The sequence below is a fragment of the Aegilops tauschii genome, chromosome 1 (genome assembly GCF_002575655.3).
Source record: "Aegilops tauschii subsp. strangulata cultivar AL8/78 chromosome 1, Aet v6.0, whole genome shotgun sequence".
NCBI classification, from domain to species: Eukaryota; Viridiplantae; Streptophyta; class Magnoliopsida; order Poales; family Poaceae; genus Aegilops; species Aegilops tauschii.
Genome location: NC_053035.3, coordinates 207,260,007 through 207,283,652, shown reverse-complemented (window position 1 = coordinate 207,283,652; position 23,646 = coordinate 207,260,007). Strand labels below are relative to the sequence as shown.

At 40.3% G+C, this 23,646-nt stretch overlaps 1 protein-coding gene across 2 annotated transcripts in view; it reads left to right on the top strand.

Annotated features, from left to right (window-relative positions):
- Positions 1-19,975, top strand: part of LOC109737003 (midasin) — a 32,221-nt gene extending 12,246 nt beyond the window's left edge. The window contains exons 21-66 of one of the 2 annotated variants that reach the window (XM_020296236.4): positions 406-2,637; positions 2,717-4,207; positions 4,280-4,466; positions 4,555-4,620; positions 4,961-5,043; positions 5,120-5,356; positions 5,545-5,680; positions 5,777-5,862; positions 5,947-6,023; positions 6,541-6,682; positions 6,761-6,850; positions 7,707-7,833; positions 8,225-8,379; positions 8,640-8,747; positions 9,442-9,594; positions 9,717-9,896; positions 10,135-10,332; positions 10,439-10,540; positions 10,615-10,842; positions 10,922-11,044; positions 11,304-11,385; positions 11,460-11,587; positions 11,661-11,825; positions 11,916-11,991; positions 12,237-12,349; positions 12,436-12,512; positions 12,594-12,707; positions 12,858-12,926; positions 13,003-13,162; positions 13,380-13,507; positions 13,581-13,672; positions 13,795-14,021; positions 14,173-14,409; positions 14,503-14,629; positions 14,726-14,787; positions 14,870-15,028; positions 15,300-15,518; positions 16,000-16,287; positions 16,393-16,527; positions 16,636-16,842; positions 16,917-18,584; positions 18,700-18,981; positions 19,072-19,251; positions 19,336-19,434; positions 19,521-19,646; positions 19,737-19,975. In XM_020296236.4, coding sequence (XP_020151825.1) covers positions 406-2,637; positions 2,717-4,207; positions 4,280-4,466; positions 4,555-4,620; positions 4,961-5,043; positions 5,120-5,356; positions 5,545-5,680; positions 5,777-5,862; positions 5,947-6,023; positions 6,541-6,682; positions 6,761-6,850; positions 7,707-7,833; positions 8,225-8,379; positions 8,640-8,747; positions 9,442-9,594; positions 9,717-9,896; positions 10,135-10,332; positions 10,439-10,540; positions 10,615-10,842; positions 10,922-11,044; positions 11,304-11,385; positions 11,460-11,587; positions 11,661-11,825; positions 11,916-11,991; positions 12,237-12,349; positions 12,436-12,512; positions 12,594-12,707; positions 12,858-12,926; positions 13,003-13,162; positions 13,380-13,507; positions 13,581-13,672; positions 13,795-14,021; positions 14,173-14,409; positions 14,503-14,629; positions 14,726-14,787; positions 14,870-15,028; positions 15,300-15,518; positions 16,000-16,287; positions 16,393-16,527; positions 16,636-16,842; positions 16,917-18,584; positions 18,700-18,981; positions 19,072-19,251; positions 19,336-19,434; positions 19,521-19,646; positions 19,737-19,769 — 11,454 coding nt within the window. In that variant the 3' untranslated portion in view covers positions 19,770-19,975. Of the gene's footprint in view, positions 1-405; positions 2,638-2,716; positions 4,208-4,279; positions 4,467-4,554; positions 4,621-4,960; positions 5,044-5,119; positions 5,357-5,544; positions 5,681-5,776; positions 5,863-5,946; positions 6,024-6,540; positions 6,683-6,760; positions 6,851-7,706; positions 7,834-8,224; positions 8,380-8,639; positions 8,748-9,441; positions 9,595-9,716; positions 9,897-10,134; positions 10,333-10,438; positions 10,541-10,614; positions 10,843-10,921; positions 11,045-11,303; positions 11,386-11,459; positions 11,588-11,660; positions 11,826-11,915; positions 11,992-12,236; positions 12,350-12,435; positions 12,513-12,593; positions 12,708-12,857; positions 12,927-13,002; positions 13,163-13,379; positions 13,508-13,580; positions 13,673-13,794; positions 14,022-14,172; positions 14,410-14,502; positions 14,630-14,725; positions 14,788-14,869; positions 15,029-15,299; positions 15,519-15,999; positions 16,288-16,392; positions 16,528-16,635; positions 16,843-16,913; positions 18,585-18,699; positions 18,982-19,071; positions 19,252-19,335; positions 19,435-19,520; positions 19,647-19,736 lie in introns of both variants that reach the window. The other variant, XM_073510836.1, reaches the window with a different exon arrangement.
- The last annotated feature ends 3,671 nt before the right edge of the window (positions 19,976-23,646 follow it).

Genomic DNA, 23,646 nt, shown 5'->3' with positions numbered 1-23,646 from the left:
GATGACATGGCTTGAAGAGGATTGGGTTTTAGAAGGGATGTACATATATTTGGATGAGAGAGGGGTTTAGAGATAGCAAATACAGTGCAAGGTGGTTCTTTTCATAGCCCTGGCCTGACCTATCCCCTAAGATTCATAGCCCTGACCTGACCTTGTTCCTTGTTCTCATAAAAGACAGTTCCTTTCATAGCCCTGACCTGACCTATCCCCTAAGATTCATGTAACTCTACACTATTCTGTGCCTTTATAGTTCCTCTTAATAGTTCTCTCATGCTTACCCCTGCTTATCCAATCATGCAATTGTTGTCTTTGATTCCAAAGGCGTGTTGAACAATCAACTATTCTCTTTTGAAATTCAGTTTTATTAATTATGATTGTGCATTTGTGTCTTTATTATTTTTGTAGTCACTGGCCGAGCAAGGTGGTTCTGTGCTAGAGAAGATTGTAGCACATCCAAATTTCTTTATCCTTGCAACAATGAATCCAGGTGGCGACTATGGAAAAAAAGAGCTTTCTCCAGCACTAAGAAACCGATTCACAGAATTGTGGGTTCCAGCTGTTACAGATGTTGATGAACTCAAGAGCATAGCTGTAGAGAGGTTCAGCAAAGCTGAACTCTCTTGCTTTGGAGATTGTATCGTTAATTTCTTGAAGTGGTTCAACCACCTGCACACTGGAAGAATGCTCACCATACGCGATCTGTTATCCTGGATTTCGTTTATCAATTTGACAGAGATGAAACTTGGATCACAACAAGCTTTAATACATGGTCTGTTCCTTGTACTACTTGATGGGCTCACATTGGGAATGAATCTTGCTAAATCGGAGGCTACTGAGTTGAGAAGAACATGCATGTCCTTTATTTTAGAAGAGCTGCGGAAGGTTGAGGGGAAACCCTTAAATTCACGCTTGAATGATCTAAAGAACTATGGCTGGGGTGATGATATAACAAAAACTGATATTGATTGTAATCATCCAGATGATTTTGGCATTGCACCATTCTATATCACTAAAGGTCATTTTGCTTGTAAGCAGCAGGGATTTTTATTCACGGCACCCACTACCAGCAAGAATGTTTTGAGAGTATTGCGTGGCATGCAACTGCCCAAACCTCTTTTGTTAGAAGGTAGTCCTGGAGTTGGTAAAACAAGCTTAATTATGTCATTAGCTGGATTTTCTGGTCACAATGTCGTGCGAATAAACCTATCTGAGCAGACAGATATGATGGATCTTTTAGGTTCGGACTTACCACTTGAAGGGGAGAATGGAATAGAATTTGCCTGGTCGGATGGTATTCTTCTTCAGGCTTTAAAGAACGGAAGTTGGGTTCTGTTGGATGAACTCAATCTGGCTCCCCAATCTGTCCTAGAGGGTCTTAATGCCATTCTAGACCACCGTGCAGAGGTCTATATACCCGAGCTTGGCCAGACCTACAAATGTCCACAGTCCTTTCGTGTCTTTGCGTGCCAGAATCCTTCATCACAGGGTGGTGGACGGAAAGGCCTCCCCAAGTCTTTCTTGAACCGCTTCACCAAGGTTTATGTTGATGAATTAAAAGAAGACGATTATTTTTCCATTTGTAAATCAGAATATCCATTACTCAGTGATGATCTGCTCAGAAACCTGATTTGCTTTAACAATAGGCTCTTCACAGATACCATGATACACAGGAAATATGGCCAAGAGGGTTCTCCTTGGGAATTTAATCTACGTGATATTATGAGGTCTTGTCAGATGATAGCAGATTCACCAGATACTTCAAAGAATGACTGCTTTCTAAATACTGTATATCTTCAACGAATGCGAACTGCGGTTGACCGCAATGAAGTTCTCAAGCTTTTTGAAGAAGTCTTTCAGATAAAGCCCAGCATTCATCAGTCGAAAATGCTTTATGTCAATGCGCATTGCTTAGTTGTTGGAAATGCGTCTATTAGAAGAAATAATTCCCGGTCATACGCAGTTCAGATTAACCAACTAAACATACTTCCTGGTATTCTTCATAGTCTTGAAGCTGCTATCCACTGTATCCATCAAGGTTGGTTGTGCATTCTTGTCGGACAACACTCATCTGGGAAAACCTCGTTAATCCGCTTGCTTGCTCAGCTGTCTGGCAATACAGTGAATGAGTTGAATTTGTCATCTGCAACTGATGTGTCAGAATTGCTGGGGTGCTTTGAACAGTATAACTTCTTCAGACACTACAAAGAGGTCATATCACAAGTTGAGCGTTATGTTAATGAATATTTCAGCTTGAGTATGGATATACGTTGGAAGAAGGATTTGATTATGGTCAGAAAGGGTTTGTTTGAGAAATGGTTTAAATTTGTGGTTGCGAAAAAATATTCTTCAATCGACACTTCCACATTTATTGAGATGGGCAGGAATGCATCTTTGCCACCATTGAGCTTGGTCATAGACATAGTTGAGCAGATGAAGAGTGACCTGGAATTGCTTGACTTGCCTATATCACTGACCAAAGATGATTTGAGTAAAACACTGAAGTCCATCTACAGCTTGCAGCAGAAAGAAGCTCTACACCAACCAGTTAAATTTGAATGGGTCGCTGGAGACTTGATCAGGGCCATTGAACGCGGTGAATGGGTTATTCTGGACAATGCGAATTTGTGTAATCCTACTGTATGTTTACTAATCTCTTGTACTCTGTCATTTATCCTACAATTTGATTTTGCTAATTTTTGTTTCTTTGCTCTTTCAGGTACTTGATAGAATAAATTCTTTGTTTGAGAAAGAAAGGTCCATTGTAGTGAATGAATGTGGTCTCGTTGATGGAAATCCTGTAGTTCTGAAGGCTCATCCTAACTTCAGAATGTTTTTGACAGTTAATGCGAAGTATGGTGAAGTTTCAAGAGCCATGCGAAATAGAGGAGTGGAGATATTTCTGATGGAGCAAAGTCGGTGTCTGGAAGGGTGCCCGAATGTGCCTGAGAATAGTGAGAGGAAGGACGTGACAAGATTTTTAATTTCTTGTGGTGTACCTAGAATGGAATTGATATCATCAATGACTGAAGCACACCTCTATGCAAAAGCTGCTGGATTACGTCTTGGTATAAATATTACTATTCTTGAGATCACACGATGGGTTCAACTGTTCCAACAACTTCTTATTAAAGGAAATCAGCTTAGTTGGAGCCTACATCTAAGTTGGGAACACACTTACCTACCCTCGTTGGGTCAAGTTAGTGGATCTGATGTTGTTGAGGAGGGAAAATTAAGGTTTTTGACCAATGTTGACGGTTGTTCAGCTGGTTTGCCTTGTGATTTTTCGTTGTCCTTGCCTGGTGGTTGGCCAATTGAACTGAAACTAAGGGATTTTATTTGGTACTCGAAAGAATCTTGTGTCCAAAGAAACTGCATGTATCTACAATCATTGGGTGCCCAGTATGCTGCTTATCAACTAAGCAATTTGGAAGGTAGTTCATCCTTAATAGGACCTAGTAACATCCATCCATATGTTCTTCCTGCTTCAAGCTTATATGCACTGCAATTTCCGACTTTGTCCGGTCAGCATTCTGTTAAGACTCGTGTAACTGGGGGATTTAATTCAGAGTTAGCTGGTCAGATGCTTTTCATTGCCGCAAACTGGGTAATGGAGCAATCTACGAAAAGTGATCTTGATTTGTATGGGATATGGTTTAAATGGTATAATGGTCTGCTCCAGCCATACTGCAGCTTCTTTGAAAACTATGGTAATATTCTTAAGCAAGAATCCGAGCATCCTGTCTGGCATAGCATCCTCGAATGTTATGGGGAAATAACTGCTTATCACAAGGTTGATGCTGCTCATCCTATTCCATTGCTGTCGACGAGGTTGCTGGATATGGGTGGTTGTGACACCCTTAAAACTTGCCAAAAGCGGCTTCATAAGGCTCTTAATGGTTTGAACTTGTTGCGGCTTACATTATGGCAATGGCAATCTGAGACAGTTCTTCCTGATTTTGGTGTTCTAAAAGCTGCTTTGTTGCCGGCATTGAAGTCCCTCAGATGCTTGGAGGATGAGGTACTCAAGTTGATTGTGAGCTCTCGGAAGCTGCTGCAGATATACACTCGTATCCTGGATTATCACAGATCAATATGGAAGATGATAGTCTCGTCTCAGTTTGAGGGCTTACCAGTTGTTTGGAATCTTCTGAGGAAGGAAATTCTGAAGCTGCAGCCAAAATTCCCAGAAGTAGTTGGTATCTTTCTGGTAAGTTATAATCATTATCATTTTTTTCTTGGTAATATACTATGATTGTGAACTGACATCACAATCATACAGATGGAAAGCGTCAATCTGAACAACCTCCAAGATTTCAATTCACAAAATAGCAAACCAACTTTGTGGATCCATGGTGGCCATCCTCTTGTACCATCATCTGGAAGAGTCTTCTACAAATTCCAAGAAATTGTAGCATTTTCTGCAGCTGTTTGGCCATGCAAGAATCTTTCAAAGAAACAGCTTGATGGTAATATATTGCAGATTTGGCAGCTAAAAAGAATCACTTGTTCTTATCTTGGTCCCATCCAAATTTAATTACCTTTTGTTGCTTGCAGATAAGCAACAAATAATTGATGCCATGTTGTCAGCCAATCAGGATCTTAGATGCCTTGCGTTGGAAGGTACTCCTGTTATTATTCCAAGAGATCTCCTTGATGCTAATACTTTTTCTAGGGTATTATACGGAGGACTTGTAGGAAGAGCTACACTTATTATAAAGAAGAGTTTTCCTCATTTTTATTTTTATGTTCGGCAATATACTTTATCTTCTTTTTCTCTTATGTTAGTTGTGGTTTGATCTTTAGATGTAGCTGAAACACAATTTTGTTTAACTGACGAAGGTCTAGTTGCTTTCTTAATATGTATTTTCACTTCATTTGCTAAGTATAATATTACCAGTTTGAAACATTCTGACCCATTAATGGGGAGTTCCCTTTATGATTCTATTGTTTTTGTGTCAAGGTGTTTATATAGCTTTCCGTGCTGTATCTAAGCCTGAGGAAGAGGAGTCGACAGTTCTGGCCCAGTTGGATGAAATTCATAAGGTTTTTTAGTTACCTGTAGTTTTCCTAAGATGGCTTTATCCTCGACTGTTTGTCTTACTACATTTTCTTGGTGTAGAGTCTTGTTCGAAAGGTTGAGTATGAGAGGAATAATCTAGGATTATTGTTGAAGACTTCCAATGCTGAAGTTAAAGTCTGTTGCTCAGTCTCATCTGATATCTTGTGTAACACTTGTGGTTTCAATGGTTGGTTAGCGAGTCTTCCTTTGCTCAATTTGAAGAGCTTGAACTTGGACACTGCTTTACTTCAATGCCTATCCAAGTGGATACAGATAGATTCTTCTCAAATTCGGCAGGTCTCTCTCCCTCTCACTTAACTTTTGGATGATTTTGTCCTCTCCATTGATCGTTCATACAATTTGTTGCTCTTGAACCCATTATATTTGTTGTCTATTTTTTCCCATGACAACTGAATAATTTCTGTGAGATATCAGTAGGAGGCAGACATTTGTAATACTATGCAGTTTTTTCTTTTGCTACACAGAGTATAGCAAACTCAGAAGCCCTGCTTACATATGCTATTGACTACTCATTGGAGTTATCGTCAAGATCTCCTTCGGAGTTTACCCAGCATAAGATCGTTTGGTGGATTCATCATAACTGGGACACAGTTGAGAATGGTAAAAATCAATATCTCTACTTTGGGTGCAACTCATATGAGTTATGTGTCTGTTTTTTGGGTTATAACTTGAAGTTGACACTTAAATGCTGTGCAGTCGATGCAAAATTTGCTAGCTCGCTTCTTGAAATATGGTACAACTATCACAAGTCTCTGTGGACTTATTGCTCTGGAAGTCCAAAGGTTTTTCTCTTAGATTTTACATACAGTTCCGTAAGTATTTTAATACAACCATGATTCTTTCCTCACGATTTTATTCATTTTCAGGCCCTGTTCCCTCTTACACACGATGAAACCTCTGATCTAGCACACCTGACAAAAATGGATGCCATCAATACTATTATGTATGCCATCTCCTTCCTTGTCCTTTCTGCTAGAAGCAATTGTGGGGACATAGTGCTTGTTCCTTGTTTCTCATTTATGCGCTACTGCTTGGAGGTGATTATGCTGATATTTGTGCCTTAAGGGCATGTACAGTGGTTGAGAAGGCAGTCCTCTGTTTAAGCCTCCGTGTCTTCATCTAGTTATGACAATAAAAGCACATTATACAATGGTTTATCTCTTTAGTGTTATCTGTTGCAGTTACTTTTTGCATGCGCCTAGAATTATGTGGTGATCAAAATTAAATAAGGAAACGTGTGACTAAGAGATGACATCTGGTAGTGGTACAATGGAGAAAAATGTCTTATCTTAAGCGCTAAGAGGTCATCTCTTAGTAAAGAGAAGGCACACACCTTATTTATTTTCTCTCTTCCAACTTAGCAGTTACCCTACGTGGCATCCCTAAGAGAAGGCCGACAACACCCCATTGTACATGCTCTACAGGATGACAATATTCTTATTGTTTGTCTGTTTCTGCAGCCGCGGTGATTTATGTGTGATGGATTATCAGAAGAACAGTTTAATGCTTAGAATGTCATCTAGAAGTCTCTGGGAAGGTGTCTCGTATGCGGGAAACTTAGTTGGTGGTCTCTATTCTGCTGCTGATTCCCTCTTCAAACAGGTAATGTTCTATCTATCCCTGTTTAGTTTGCAACCATCCCTTTTAGTTGCTGTTCTGAGTTCTGACAATCTGTTGCAGATCATATTTGCCCATAAGAAGCATTTCAAGCCAGAAGAGTACAGCCAGTTGGAGCACATCCTGTTTCAACAATCGGAACATCATCTGGAGGTTCGTGTATCATCCTTGTGATGTTGTTTAAAAGTCTTGTGTACCACATTACTTGCGAGTTGCATGTACTTTATTTACATTCTTTTAATTCTAATCATAGCCACCATTTTAGCTGACACGAAGAAGTGCATTTTCTATGCCAGAGACTCCGCCAGCGTTTATTTGGGACATTTTATGGTTTAGATTTTAAGCTACTGTTGAAATTTATTAATTTCTGTTTGGAAAATTTGTGGGCACACTACATAATTAATGATAATGGTGACCTTGAATTCCTGTACACACTTGTTTTTTACTGCGATTACCAGCTTTCATGCTTGAAACCTGAACCGTGGGTTATATTTTAGCATAGAAATCTAACAAATATTATCTCAATCCAAATATATGTCATCAGTGGAAGCTTTTGTTGCGAATACTTTTCGATATGTTTTCCAAGGACAAGTTTTTCACCAGATGTGCCTATTAAATTCTTATTGGTATTGGGGATTGAAAGATGGGTAGTTAATAAGGGCAAAACAAGTAAAAAACTGAAGGATTGTCTACATTCACGTAAATGGCAAACAAGAAATCCTTTCACACCGTTGCCTGTGTGCGTCCAAAGCAACACAAGTTAGTATGGTTGTAGGTTTAGTTCTTAGGTGCTGAGTAATGTGAACATAATCGACCAACATTATACAGGGTAATTTCTGAACTTCATCATATTATGGTCTTTGTAATTTCTTCTTATGTGGTGTCTTCCATTGTCACTAATAATCACAGTACATCTTGGTAGATGGTACCCTTGATTGCCGAGTTTTTGTTTTTCTTGAAACAATTTTCTGGCCTTGCATTCTTCTTGACATGTCTTGCTCTATTGCAGGATAAATGCCTCCATACTGCTTGTGCACTGTTATCTTCATCAAGTCATGCAGTACTTGCTTCATTCTCAGGGTCAAATAAACTCATAGGGTCCTTGCTTCTGGAGTTGTACTCATCGTACTCGCGTGGTACGTTTTTTTTGGATCTCTAGAACTAGAATGAATGATTTGTGATATACGCAAGTTTACCAATTCAGCCTCAACAGTGTCTAAACTTGCTGGTATGATATATGTATTTGCTTTTTTAACGGAATATATATGGATTTGCATTGGATAGCTCAATTATGTGCTGCTTTCTGGCCTGATGAGTTGTTGAGATAGTATCCTGTTTAGCACAGGATACAGAGTGACTACGGAGAACAGTTAGGCACAGCACCACCCATTACAGTTTACAAATCCTTCATACATGTTATTCCACAACAGGCTGTCTCAAAGTGAAGGGCTTGCTACAATATTTTGAATTCTGCTCTCTTTGTTGTTGCTGTGCACTTATTTTTTAATTATCTTTTCGGGCTTGCAGACTCTTTATTGCATCTTGGGGCTGCCTGGGTATATATTGGGATGTTGCGTTTCCAGCTATTGTTGAGCTCATACAATCCAGATCCTGCGTTCCTATCTGCTTTTATGCATTCTCAGATTCTGGAGAAGATTTCACTCCTAGATCTCAAGGGAAAGGTAAAAATCTCTTGTTTATGGCACATAGCTCCTGTAAGCTGTTTTGTGCTATACAGTATGGTGCAATGCAAGTATCGTGAGCTCATATAATCCAACTTTCTATGTTGTATCAGTCATTCATATAAAGTCATTGCTATTTTGTTAGTGCTGAAACTGTATTTTGATTGTTTTATAAAATCATATACCTAGAGGGTGTTCATAAGACATTGCCTTTACTCAAGAAAAGGTCAAGTAAATTTATGACATCTTTTTTCTAATAGGTTCGTCATGAATGTGAAGAATTGACGGGCTCTAACTTAGCAGGAGATTGTCATGATCAGAAGTTAATGCAAGAGCTGAAAACTGAAGAGAAGAATCTCCGGTCAAAGGTTCTGTTTATAATTGCATAGCACCCAGAGCTTGCAGTTCAATTCTAAGTTCTAGATGTTTAGTACTTTTTTTTAATCCCGTGGTATCTTGCCGATTCTACCATGCTGCTAGTTTTTTCTTTCACTTCTTAATTCTTCGCTGGTCAGGAATTGGATGCACTATTGTAAATATTCATGTTCCACAGCTAGATGAATGCCCTATCTCTGAAAGTAACATGCACAATGTACATTGTTTTCTCTGTGATATGGTGCTACGGTGCTTTCTTGCCCATGGTAGTGAATTGGTGATGCTACAAGCTGTGGAAAGCCGGCTATTATGAAATTTATCTCTAAATGTTCGGATCGCTTGGCTATTGCACAAGATGAAGCATGCCAAGCCTTCAACATGATTATTCAATCTTGTATGCATGTGCTTTTTTTTATTGATAAAATGCATAATGTACATTGTTTTCTCTGTGATATGGTGCTACGGTGCTTTCTTGGCCATGGTGGTTAATTGGTGATGCTACAAGCTGGAATAGCTGGCTAATATGAAATTTATCTCTAAATGTTTGGATCGATTGGCTATTGCACAAGATGAAGCATGCCAAGCCCTCAACTTGATTATTGAATCTTTCATTGCATGCACTTTTTTTTATGTAATCTATGCATGCAAATGGACGAGATTCTTACTTGTCCTCGTACACTATTGCAGGTTGTATTTCGACCTCGACAGTCTAAACACAAGAGTTTGATTGCAGCATGCTGTGAATTTGAGGGACGGTTGTCTGACTGCAAGGATCTGGTAAGTCATTTAAACTGCAATGGTGCTGGGCAATTGGAGGTCAACAGAATCTGCAATTGGCAGGTGAGATTTGTTGGGACTGATTTTAATGTCTTAGCTATAGCCATAGGGCTGTTTTTATTCTTCTCTTCCACTCCTCATAACTGCAGTTAAAATTGATTGGTCGTGCAATCATTCTATGACAGATAACATCAAGAAACTTTATTAAGAGGCTGACAGAAGAGTATGGGGAATATGTGGATTTGATTCAGCCAGCGCAAGTTGCCGTATACGAAATGAAACTTGGCTTGACAATTGCTCTATCTGGTTCTCTTGAGAGAGAATATTTGAAGAAGGTGAAAGAAGATGATATTGAAAAAGTTCTGGTATGTATATGTTTGCAGCTGTAGTTGAAATATGCAAGTTTCTTCCATGGACAATCTTTTAGAATATAATGTCTAGAGTGCACTTCATATAGTCAAATTTGTTCTTCACCAAACAATAGTTCACATCTGTTTGAAGATGTTGTGAAGCAATATAATGTCCCTGGTTAATGTTAATAGGAACACACTCGATGAATATATGGTGCTTATGGCTGTACTGTTATCATTTTCTGTTCTGCAGGGTGCAGTTTTTACTTTTATGCAGTTTCCCAATGGACATGTTGCTGGAATGACCGTAGTGGGCGTTCCAGATTTAACAAATTATTCAATGGGTGATCAATTGGAAACTCAATACAGTGAGTTCAAGGATGTAGATATATTGGAGAAGCTGTCTTGTGTGTCGAGTCAGTTAAATGTTGGCGAAGTTGCAGATGAAGTGGTTAGTGAATTGAACCGTCTTCTATCCTATTCAATTTTATGCTTCTGTAGATTATAAGTATTTGGAAAATGGAGCTGTTTGTAAGTGTTTTCTGTACTGATTGCAGAGATCCCATTCGCAGATGCTAGTAACATTTCATCATGTTTCTTTAGTACGGACAACATACCGTATCTTTCATTCCCTTATCATGGATAAGACTTCTTATCTGGTATGTACTCCTATCGTCATGGTTAATAAACCTCGAATTGAAATAATGTGTGTCTTACCAGTTTCTCTTTCCAGTCTTTGAAGAAGATCTTCGATTATTTTGAAAGCATGTGGATCAATATGAAATCTAGCGTGAAGGCTAGGGAAAATGATGATTCTCAGTATTACAAGTTCAGGTCCCGTATCATCGATATACAGGACATCTTTGAAGGAGATGTGCCTTCAATTTCAGATATAGACTCTGATGGCAATGCTGGTCCAGATAATGAAGAAAAATTGGAGCTTGAGTTTTTCAAAATTATGGTATTCCAATGTTCTGTATTCCTTACGAGTGCTTGTATTTTCATTCTATATTTTTATTGAACACTCTTGTTTTATTCAGGAGAGAAGTGACGAAGATGATGGTTCTGTTGAAGACAAATGGGATCTTGTTCCAGAGTCTGCTCTGAAATGTATTATATTAACACATAACCAATTGTTTGGATCTCCTGATCTTATTGAAAAGGTAAATAGTAACATGAGAAAGAAGATGCATCTTCTGTTAACTTTCATGATCAGTTCGAATGCCTATATGGATGCTCACGGTAACAGGAGTTGATAATTTTCTTGACCTTTGTTGGGTGTTGTCTTTCTGACCTTCTTTTAGATGGTAATTTCTTTGACATAGGAGGCCAAGATAATAAATAAGATGAACGCAGGAACTTCAGACTGAAAAATTTGTTTCTCATAGCTAACTAATATTTTTCTTGATGTATTTATTTCAGACTGAAAGATTCCAAATTAGTGATCAGCAGAAACTTAAGTCTTTTGTAGACTCGTACGATTTTGGTGCAAGAATATTGAAAGGTATGTACATGGACTATGATTTCAGACAGTGGTGTATGCTCGACTCTTTGCTGATTTTTGATATCATTTTCCAGGCCTGCCAGAATTGACTTCTTCAACACTAGATGAGAAACTCATGCCTGAGCATTTACTCCGTGTTTGTCTAGAATATCAGCGAACCTGTGCAGCCTCTCTAGGCAGCAATAGTTATAATGCTTACAAGGTATCGAGTCCTGCAAGTTACACCTTTGATACCCAGTCGTTCCTTCTTACTAAGTTTACTTGCTTATTTGCAGGACCCGAATCCTCCTGTTTTATTCAAAATGGTTGAGCCACTAACTGCACTTCAAGAGAAAGTTAGGACCTTTTTAGACGAGTGGCCTGATCATCCAGGTTTACTGAAAATATTGGAGATAATTGCTTCCCTTTTGGCAATGCCCCTGAGTGCTCCACTTTCTAAGGTCTGGTACCCAATAAATTGCTTGTATAATAGTACTAATTTGCTGCTCAATACTAAGCTATCCTTGTCTACTGCCCCCTTATTTTTGCAGGTCTTACTTGGATTGCAACTTTTGGCTGGGAAAGCTCAAACATTGCAGGAAAATGACTCCAAGTTCTTTCTTAAAGGTAAAGGCTGAATCTTCAGTAGCAAGACGAATTCTAGTTTCTGATTCCCACCTTTGTGTTCAGGTGGTAACATCGTATACTGTAAAATGTAGGACTGTTTATTTACTTGTGCTTATGTGCTGTAAATTTTTTGTGGTAAAATCGTATAATTTGTTTTGTATTACGGCTGTAACATTTCCAGCATCTCAAAACCTCTGGTAAATCGAAGCTATGCTGTTCAATTGCTCTAATTCTTTCCCCCACAGATCATCTTCCACCAATATTCATGCTTCTATCTTCATGGCAAAGGCTTGAGTTAGAATGTTGGCCAATCCTGCTTGAGGAGGTCCAGGGAAAGTATGAAACTAATGCTGCAAAAGTGAGTTTGTATTTAATTTGCGTGCCATTATAGTTTATTAATAGTTTCAGTTTTGCTCAACATAATATATTGTTGGACCTGTGCAGCTATGGTTTCCACTGCGAGCATTGCTTTCAAAGTCTTGTGACATTCCAATGAATGATGATTTGTCTATAATCAAGAGGTATGCTTCAGTGCTTCTGCATTTGTTCTCTGTTTGTTTCTCTGTCTATATTTTCTTATGTTAGCTTGATCCAAAATGCAGCATAGAGGAGTTCGTCCAAACATCAAATCTTGGAGAATTCAAGACACGATTGCATCTCCTCCTTGCCTTCCATGGTGAATTTTCTGATGGTTCTAGTGTGGGTGTTTATTTAAGGTGAGGTCTAGAGTTTGCTGTGTAGTTGATCTCATGTTATTTATGGAAGTTGGGTTTTTCGTGTTTTTGCATCTTTGATATTTTTCAAACTGGTCCCTTCATTCTGCAAATGTGCCTTACTATATTAATATCTTCTCTCTCTCTTGGCAGTACTCCAGTGAAGAAAATCCAGAACATTCTGTACAACATGTTTGGTTACTACATGCAGTTCTTGTCACTGTAAGTTTTTGTCACGTGAAGTTATTCCTAGCTCATTTCTTAATGGTTGATTATAATAGTTTTTTTTGCTCCTCAGTGTTCTTCGGCAAATTGAGGTCAGTAAAGAATCAGTTGAAAAGGAGTTGAAAGATCAGGTTAAGCTTTATCGATGGGATCAAGATCCATACAGTCTTGCTTCGATTGAAAATTTCAAGAGGACGAGGCAGAAAATTTTTAAGCTTCTGCAACGGTTCAATGTATGTACTAATTGCTTACTGTGGTTATTTTTCATGTGAATGAATTTGCTGTATTAATGGAGTAATGTCCAAAGCCTTATATTAACAAAACCTAATACATCCTGCATATACAGGAATAAAGGGTGTATTGCTTAGTGCTCCATTGTTCTGACATTTATGCTTATCTTCAATAACAACTTTGGAAAATACATTTATTGGGCAGTTTACTTTTTTATAGGATATTTTGAAGAAACCTGTCATTACCCTACTGAATGAAGAGGCTACAGCAAGAAAAGTTCCATGCTGGCTTGATCCTGAGATATCTGAATCACAGTTTCCTGTTGACACGGAGAAACTTAGTGAAAGGTTGTCCCATAAGGACCATATATTTATTTAATCTGCACCATTGCATGTTCTTAGGTTCCCCTCTTTCTTCCAGGTTTTTGTGGTACAACAAGTGGAAAAGCCAGGCTTCTCTGTCATTGCAAACATTATTGCATGCAAACGATACTGCAGTTCCCAAAATGAAAGGTGATAACCCCCCACCCCACCCACCCACCCCTCTGTGGAAACTTGTTCTTTTCCCACGTGTTTTGTCCCTTCATTTTCCTTTAGTGTGTGTTATTGTGAACCATTGTTCTTTTTGTTGACAGAATCTGTGTATGCTGTTGTGCACAATATGGACCACCAACAAGATGAAGCTGAACTCAACGACAGATTGAAATTCTTTTGGTATGCACTTGAGAGGATTTGTAATGCGGCTGATTTTGGTTCTATACTGAAGCATGGTAAAAAGAACCAGAAGAAAACTGCTTTGTCCAGTTTGTTCAAGACACTTGAGGAATGTGGACTCTCAAAGCACAGGCCAATTAGTCATGAGGTACTGCTAATGGCAAAAACTGATTTTCCACTTACGCTATATGTTGTTTGGCTGTTGAATGCTGTGATGTGAAATTAAAAAAATATATTTATTTTAATGATGTCTTGATTTTTGTCTGCAAAATTGACTCTGACAACTTAATGTCTTCTAGTGGGGAAACGAGTTGGATGCACCAAGCCCATTGTTTTTGGAGCAGTCATACAACACAACACATTTACTCCAAGTGATCACGCAAAAAGCGTGTGAAGATGTTAGCACTATTCATTCTACCCTATTGGGCGCAAATAACTGGAAGCTTGCAAATCAGCAGTACTTCAGATGTTTGGCAACGGTGCAACAACTTAAGCAAATTTCCTTGAAATTTAACAAAGATCTAGACTTGCAAGAGGTTAGTTCCTTTACGTTTTGTTGCTTTGATGCCACAGATGATGCATTATCGAATTCGTGTTTATGGTTTAACTGCTTGAGCCATCTTTTGCAGGTTAATAAGGCTGCGTCCTTTATGAACCATCTTTTGACTACGTTGTGTGAACAAAGACATCTTGCTTATGATCTATTTGAGCAGCTGAACCAGTTTCGGCATATGATCTTATTATTAGGTTCAGGAGGTACCTCTAGATCTGTGCCTTTTCTTTTCCTGTTATATATTTAAGTGAAACTTATGACTTATCCTAAGTGAAAACTTATGACTTATCCTTCTGTAGGGAAGAGCGAATCTCTATCATCCTGCCAAAATGTACTGCTACTTTCCATGTGGCAGCAAAAGGTATGATTTCCACTACTTCAAGCTTTGATGTTGTATGGATCTATGTATTTAACTGACATGTGTTTTTGCACTTTTTATGTAGCAATTTTTTGACAATGTGCTAGCTATGGCCATGGACACCAACTTGTTGCTCAAAACCTTCAAAGGTTCTCATCATGCCTCCTGTGACAACTTTGAAGTAGAAGTTGCCGCGCTGTCAACTCTTTTGGAGAAGTTTATTACAAGATTTTCTGAATCCAAGGTAAGATTGTTTGTTTCTTGACACTTACAGCTTGCGTATAGCGTATGTGTACGAGCTAGCTGAAACCAGGAACTGTAGGGGTCCTTTTGGTTGTCATCTGAGAATTTATGCCCTATTTTTTATGCATGCTTTGAATAAGTTGATGACATTGCAATGTGCCTTTTTGGTCCAATAACTTGAGCCGAATATTCTTTGAGTACTATAACAAGTTGCTCCATCTGAGCCGAATATTCTTCGAATAAGTTAATAATTCTGTTCTATTTTTTTGCAGGATTTATTAGACAAATTCTTAGTTGGATCCAACAATATCCTTGCTGGTGCCCACAAAAATATGCCTCTTGCTACAATAGAGATGGAGCAACTTGTTGCTGCAAATTGCCAGCTTGTCGACACATTTAGAGAGGATATACAGGTTTTATGCCACCAGGATGTTTCACTGAGATCTGTGAAGAAAGTTCTGCTCTCTCGTTTCGAAGAGTTACTGGACAAGGTTCGTGTTAATTACTAGTGCAAAGGATGCTTATTTTTATTCCTCTGGTATGCTTAAGACGTGTAATGCAACGGATGCTTGGTGTTTTGATTGTTTTACTGGTGATATGCTTATTAGTTTTTCCTCTAGTATGCTTAAGAGGTGTAGGTCCTGCAGAAATGTTACTGAGAGTTATGTAACATTTTCAGTTGCCCTGTTTTGCTGGGTGACTGGTAGACTTCTTCCTATTTTATGCACTTCAGAACACTTTTTTTTACTATAGGCATCCCCAAAATGCAGAAAAAGAAGAATTTATGTTTTGGTCTGATGTTGCAGTAGGTGGACTAATAATATCTTGCTCCTGTATGGATATAGTTATTTCAAATTTCGGTCTCTTCATTTTGCAATCATGCTTGAGGAATTTCTCATGTGTTACTATTTGATGCATTTCGTTTGTGTTGTATGGATGTTTGGTTCTTAAGTATCGGTTAATGTCGTGTAGGGGAAGATAGCAACAGAGAGTTTCTCTAGAGAACTTAAAGACAAGCATGGACTATTCTCTGATGAACAAAAGCCTGAAGATTCATACACAGAAGCTTTTAAGGAAACTTTCGCACTAGCTGTCAGTGTTGTAGGACAGCTCACTGGTCTTGGGAGATCCATTGATGAAACTAAAGAACCCTCGTTAGAGGGAAATATTACTTCCTGGAAAGATATTTTGCATTCGTATGTCATGAATCTTCAAATGGACCATGTCTGTGACGCTGGTGAAAATCTTTCTGTTTTAGTGGTATGTTCCTTCGCCCTTTGTTTGTCTTCTTGGTGTGTGTTCCTTCACCTTTAATACCTATGGATTTTTTTGCTTTGCCATCTGATCCTTATTGTTACCCAACAGAGGAAATTGTTGGACTACAAACCTGAGATGTGTTCTATAATAGAGGCGGAGTTAATGCATCTTCGTGTTTTGCTGCGTGTGATCCTGTCATCAGCCGAAGGCATACTTTCTGAACTTTTGGAAGCTCACAGAAGAGTAAGCTTGTCTTTGGTTTAGTAAAGTTTTACTTGTCCTTTTCCCCTGCTTTGGTTGTAATGATCCCCCTCCCCCCTTCTCATTGGCCTTTTCCCCTAATGGTTCCAGACATCTGAAATGACTCATGCACTCGGGGATCTTTTTATTTATCTATGTGCGGAGGGGTTTGGTTGTGTCGAAGATGCAGCTGAAGATGCTTCAGACGGACAGAAAGATGCAACAGGAACTGGAACTGGCATGGGTGAGGGGGAGGGTCAAGAGAGTGCAAGCTCTAAAATTGATGATATATCACAACTTGAGGGCACCAATGAAATGGTTAGTGTGTTTGAACAATAGTTTTAATCTTAGATTCTTTTAGTGAAGCTAACCCGTCTGCTGATATTTAGCAGGATGCTCAGTGTAAGGCAGATCAAACTCCTAAGGATGATGATCAAGCAATTGAAATGGAAGGAGATTTTGCTGCTGAATTAGCTGATGTTTCTGAGAATGAAAGCAATGACTCAGGCAGCGAGGGTGAAGACAACTTGGATAATCAGATGGGTGACACTGGTGATGCCAGTGAAATGGTTGCCAAGAAATCTTGGGACAAGAATGAAGATGATGATTCTAAGACGTCTGACGAGAAGTATGAGTCGGGTTCATTAGCCAAGGGGGCAGATGAAAATGATAGGGAATTGCGTGCTAAGGACGAATGTCCCATGGAGACAGATCCCGTGGAGACAGATGATAACAAGCAAGGCAAGAATAATAATATGGATGATGAACCAAGTGCTTGTGAGGATGCTGATGAGAATACTGATGATGTAATGAACAAAGCTGATGCATATGATGATCGAACAGGACCTGAACTCTCTGAACTGGACAATGATGATGAGGATGTCAACATGGATGATACAGAACAAACCGATGGCCTGGGTGCTGACAATCCTGACAACGAAGATATGGGCCCAGAAGAGGGGCATCAAGAAGATGATAGTGCAGTTGCGTCAGAAGATATGGAGGAAGACGATGCCACACATGATGGTAACAATGTGGTTGATAATGAAGGGGAACATGATGAAGATGGAAATGTTGAGCCAAACAACATGGAGAAGCAACAGTTGGACAAAATGGAGTCAACTACACATCCTTCACAAGGTATACAACCCAACCAATTGGAAACAGACTCCAACAGAGAATCTGAAGCAAACTTGGCCAACAGCATGGACATGAGCAGTGGAGTTGCTCCTTCTGTTGATTTTTCAAGTAATGAAGTGCCTAGTCTGGAAATCTCTATGCCCAACTCTGGTGAAGGTTCAAGAAATTTGTCCAACTCCAAGCCAGAGTTGCAGCCTGATGCTCCACCGTCACACATCAAGCAGACAGATCCTTTCAGGAGCATTGGAGATGCATTGGAGGACTGGAAAGAACGAGCAAGAGTCTCAGATGATACCCAGGATCATCAACCCGAAACTGAACACCATATTGATGATGAGAGTGCTACTGAATTTCGTTATGTGCCTGAGGGTGAGCAGAGCACCTCTCAAGCATTAGGTGACGCGACAGCTGATCAAATCAATGACGAGCTGCAAGTCAGGCAACCTATGTTAGAAGATGAAACCCGTGCCGAAGTTGAACAACCCGATGAGAGGATACCCGGGGATGACAAGCCTGAAATGCCCCATCTTCAAACTTCGCAATCACGTGCCAACAAGTCCGAAAGTGCCAACAGATTGGAGAGAAGAGATATTCAGACTGATGCATCCATTGAGGATTTGGTTCAAGATGAAATATTTGACACTTTTGGAGATGTTGTTTCATTCAAGCAGCGTTTGACAGATGACAGGATGGTTCAGCTGGATGCCCTAACCAGTGACAGGGAGATGTCTACTCATATGGATCTGGACATAATTAATGAAGAAACGGAAAGGGCTATCATGGACTGGAGAAATCTTGAACTGGCAACCATGAAATTGTCCCAAGAACTGGCTGAGCAATTGCGCCTTGTCATGGAACCAACTCTTGCAAGTAAGCTTCAAGGAGATTACAGAACTGGAAAGAGAATAAACATGAGGAAGGTACTTGTATTCTCTTTGCCCCTTGTCAGTCATTGTAACATGCTCTCCTCCTTTTCTCTTGATGTCCCTCTCAAGAATGTGCACTTATAGAAACATTATTTTTATCTTCTGTCAGGTCATTCCATATATTGCGAGCCAGTTTCGCAGGGACAAGATATGGTTGCGACGAACTAAACCCAATAAACGAAATTACCAGGTGGTTATTGCTGTCGATGACTCACGAAGCATGTCCGAGGGCAAGTGTGGAAAAGTTGCAATTGAAGCATTAGTTACAGTTTGCCGGGCCATGTCGCAGCTTGAGGTTGGACAGTTCGCAGTTGCAAGTTTCGGGAAAAGAGGGAATGTTAAAGTCTTGCATGATTTTGATCAGATCTTCAATGCCGAAGCTGGAGTCAAGGTAGGGCATCTCTTTTGCTTTCGTCAGTTATAATAGAGTAATACTAACGTCTGTCTGTCTCTGTCTCTGTCTCTGTCTCTCTCTCTGCAGATGATCTCTAGTCTGTCCTTTGAGCAAGACAACAAAATTGAGGATCAACCAGTTGCGGATCTCTTGATGCATCTGAATATAATGCTTGATGCTGCTGTGGCAAGGTCGCGCACGCCATCAGGACAAAATCCACTTCAGCAACTCATACTTGTAATATCTGATGGAAAGTTCCATGAAAAGGTATACACACTTTTTCTTTCATATTTGCTTATGGATTAAACAATGCTTATTGTTTTAGTACTGAAGTTCACTTTATGGGAGCAGGAAAATTTGAGGCGCTGTATCAGGAATGTTCTAAACAGAAGGAGAATGATTGCATATGTACTCCTAGATAGTCATGAGGAATCCATTATGAACTCACTGGTGTGTACTTCAATACTTACACTGACATTGTTTTGCACAGCCATCTAACTTAGGTAGTTTATATTCTGACGGCATTTTCTTTCCAGGAAGCGTGCTATGAAGGAGACAAGCTAATCTTGGGAAAATATATGGACTCATTTCCGTTCCCTTACTATGTTATGCTGAAGAACATCGAAGCGCTTCCTCGCACACTGGCCGATTTGCTTAGACAGGTATGGAGCAACACATATTTTTGGCTCATGTCATTCCTTAGTTAACAAATGGATGCTGGATTCATATCTCTGCTGTTTTCTGCTGCGCAGTGGTTTGAGCTGATGCAGAGCGCTAATGAATGATCTTTGGGGACGTTGCCAGCTTGTCAAATTGCTCAGGGAACAATTAGTGGTCCAAAGTCCGAGTTTTGTACAAAATATACCACACCTGTTGTAGCTTGTTTTACACTTTGGAACTAATCGTTGTGTAAAGTTTCCATGTAAATGACTTGTGGGAGGTCAGATTTTGAGTAAAACGCACATTGCAATACCAAGGGATCAATGCCAAATCGCTTGCCACCATATAGTTTTATATTGTCACCATACAACACTAATCTTGTGCCCTAAGAGGATTCAGGGATGACCCTATGGAGAATTCTTGAAGGAGTGGTGATTGTTGTAGTCCGAGGCTTGTAGGCACTTAGGTGGCCGTATTAAAGTAGTCGCCTGAGGCTTCAAACTTGTAGTAGCATCTCTTAAGAAATCGATACGATCCATGTCATAATCCATATTGGATTCCCAAATTTATTAAAGAAAAAAGAGCAATTGAAGAATTAGAGAAAGATCTACAAAAGGAAATTAACTCTGTAAACCAGAGATTTAATATTTCTGTCGAAAAAGTGAAAGAACCTTATAGATAGCCTAACATTCTTGCAGAATATATAGCTTTCCAATTAAAAAATAGAGTTTCATTTTGAAAGGCAATGAAAAAAGCCATTGAATTAACTAAAAAAGCAGATATAAGGGGAGTAAAAGTAAAAATTGCGGGTCGTCTCGGAGGAAAAAAATTGCACGCGCTGAATCTATTAAAAAGGGTCCAAACAAGTCGCGCTAAAATTGATGCTATCCAATTCGGACAATCTATGGAGTATTGGTGTAAAAATTTGGCCTCTAAGACTGGCTCAAATGTTGTTGGTGATCATGTTTTTCAGATCTTAGAATATCGTTGAGCGTAACGATAGTCCTAAAACAACATTGAGAGTAGTCATACATGTGCTGTCATAGAAGTGCCCAAAAATTTATCATCACGGAAGTGTCCACTTTCGTACGATAAATCGCGCGTCATAGAAGTGCTTTCGTATCGACACGTGGCATCCACCGTAACGGGTCGCCGTTAAGCTATCGGGTTCCGGTTTGGATCCGATAACCCGTTAACAGCCCCGACCAATGGGGATTTTTCACGTGTAAAATTCTCATTCGCCGGATAAATGCACGTGTCAGCTCATCGTTGGGACAGATGTCGTTCCTACAATGGACGGAAGACGCCTATGATATGTCGACACGTGGCACAACCCAACAGTGGCCCATTTTAGGTAAAAAGACCGGCCTAGCTAAAGGCCCACCATATTTTTTCACACTAGTGGGCTGGCCCGTTAACAGCCTGCCATGTTTTAGATCAAATTGATGCCCATATCAGATCAGGCCCGTTCACAGCCTGCCGTGTTTTGGGCTAAATTACGGCCCATATCGGATCAGGCCCGTTAACAGGCCACTGTTCTTTTGGGCCCATTCTAAGCCAAGTTTGTATTTCAGCCTGTTAAATGCCCGTTTACCAGTTCGACCCGATAATAGTTTCGGCCTATTAGTGGCCCGTGGTGCATCTGGGACGTTGTCGGCCCAGTTTAACTTTAGGCCATTTAACAGCCCATGCAGAAACTGGGATATTTCTTGTCCGAAGTAACTTTAGGCCTCTTAGCGGCCCATAGTCTTCATGGATAAATTTCAGCCCAACTGGCCTATCGGCCTGTTAATGGCCCGTGTAACAGTTGGGCCTAATTGCAGCCCGCGTTGAACCCGGCCTGCTTATAGCCCATCTGTAATGGCCCGTGACACTTTTGGGCCTATGGCTCGCGTGGATACCGGTCTGCTTAAAGCCCATAATTTTATTGGGCCAAACAGACCCGAAATACATTTTGGCCTGTTAACGACTCGTCCTATTTGGCCAAACATGGGCCTTAGGCAGTTTCGGCCTGTATTGGCCCGTGAATTTTTCGGCTCAACGCTACCCCAATCTAGGTTTTAGCCTGTTAAAAGCCCATGGTATTCTCTGGCTCAGCTGGCCAGAACTTTACTCGGCCTGTTAAAGGCCCAAGATGATTATAGCCCAGAACTTTACGTTTAGACCTGCTAATGGCCCAAGATGATTATAGGCCCACGCTTTGGCCCATATGAGTAACGGGCCGGCCTGAAGACCGACAAATCTGAGATCCACTAAACCTTCCGGCCTAAATTACAGCATACCGACCAAGAATAAACCTAGACTATACAATAAAGAAATCACGGCATATTACATCCACTGAGAATGAAAGTTCGCTACCGGTGATAATAAAGCGCAACGTGACCACATATTACATACACTGGGTACCAAAGGTCGCCCCCAGTGCATATAAACGCGCCGACAAAAGAATATACAAAACCGAGAGCACTTCAGAAGGCATTAGGCCTGGCCAGGACGGGCTCCGCAAGTAGCCGAACAAGCTGATGAGACCTTAGTTGTGTCAACGATAGATGCTCCATCCCTAGCTTTATAGCACCATAGTGCACAAGGCAGTCCTCTGAGATCTACATTGCATCATTAACATCAAGTCGGAGCTGAGCTGAAGCAAGCCTTTCCGCTTTAAGTTGAGACTGAAGAAATCGAACAGATTGAGGCAGCGACTGCACAGAGGTTGTCTCACAGCTGCTGGTGAGTAGCTTCAACTCACCGTCTTCATCAAGATAGGACCTTGGGGTCATCTCGCTCTCTTCAAGATGGTTTGGCTCACTATCTTCCCTAAAGTTCTGCCTGGCATAAGAGATACGACTCTGAAAGAGAAACATGAGTTGGTTTAAGGGAAAACCAGCGATAAAAAAATCAGTGCTGGGAGGGAACAACAACAAAAATAAGGATGTAAATATGAAAAGGGAAATTTATGTATTTTCAATATAATGGTACGTGTATATGAACTAGTAAAACTATAGGTAGATATTAGAAAACGGATGTAGGACATGGCGTTTCAAGAGAAAAATAGAACTGGGCTGTGTGTTTGATTCAGTAAAAAAAACTGCCTGCGGATGTTGTAAAACAAAATATAACTAACGCTGGCGGGCCAGAGCCAGTAGATACCTGCTGGATCTTTGTGCCCCGTTGTCGTTATGGGCTAGGCCTGTTAAAAACAAAACCAAGCCTGGGCAGTCTACAGCCCAGTTGAAACTTGCTCGACCTGAAAAAACAATACCAAACTAACTTATAATCTTTTTAGTCCTGGTCCTAGTGTTCGTCTGGTAGAAAATCTTGCAGAGGACCAGCTCCCGCTCCTTCTCTTACTCTAGGTCCCCGAGGTGGTACTGGTGCATCACCTAGTTGGTCCTCTACCGGTCGAAGTTCTTGTTGGTGTGCAGCACCAGAACCTTTTTGCTGCCCGTCTGCCGGCCGTTGACCACCACCGACAAGGTATTGTCGGTCTTGTGCCACATCACGTGCATGCCGCACTCCGACTGTATCTTGCGACGCGTCCACGTGCCCATTTTGAATGCCCTGGAATTGAGCTAGAAGAAATGCTTGCTTAGGCCACTCAGTGTGATACCTGCAGTATTGTCGAATACAGGTTTTAGTGTACGTGGTTGGCATTTTCATAACATCTTTGGCATGTTGCAGTCACTTGTTTCACTTTTTATTAACTGTCAAATTGTAATTGCTTCACTAGGTCCGCGTCTAAAAAAGAAAAATAGAGCTATAAACAAAGGAATATATTTGTGCAAGTAGACGGTCGATCGGTGTCTTACCTGAAAGTTTCTCAGGATGGTGTAGCATATGCCGTGCTTGCTGTCGATGGTTGGTATGAACAAATCGATGAGAGGGTGAGATCTGGTGCTGTCAGCAGTCACTTTGGCCTCAAGGTGCTCGATCAGCTCCTGATCCGTGGGATCAAACTTGACGCTAGCCGGCAGCACCGGCCAATCCTTCTTGGACTTGCATCGC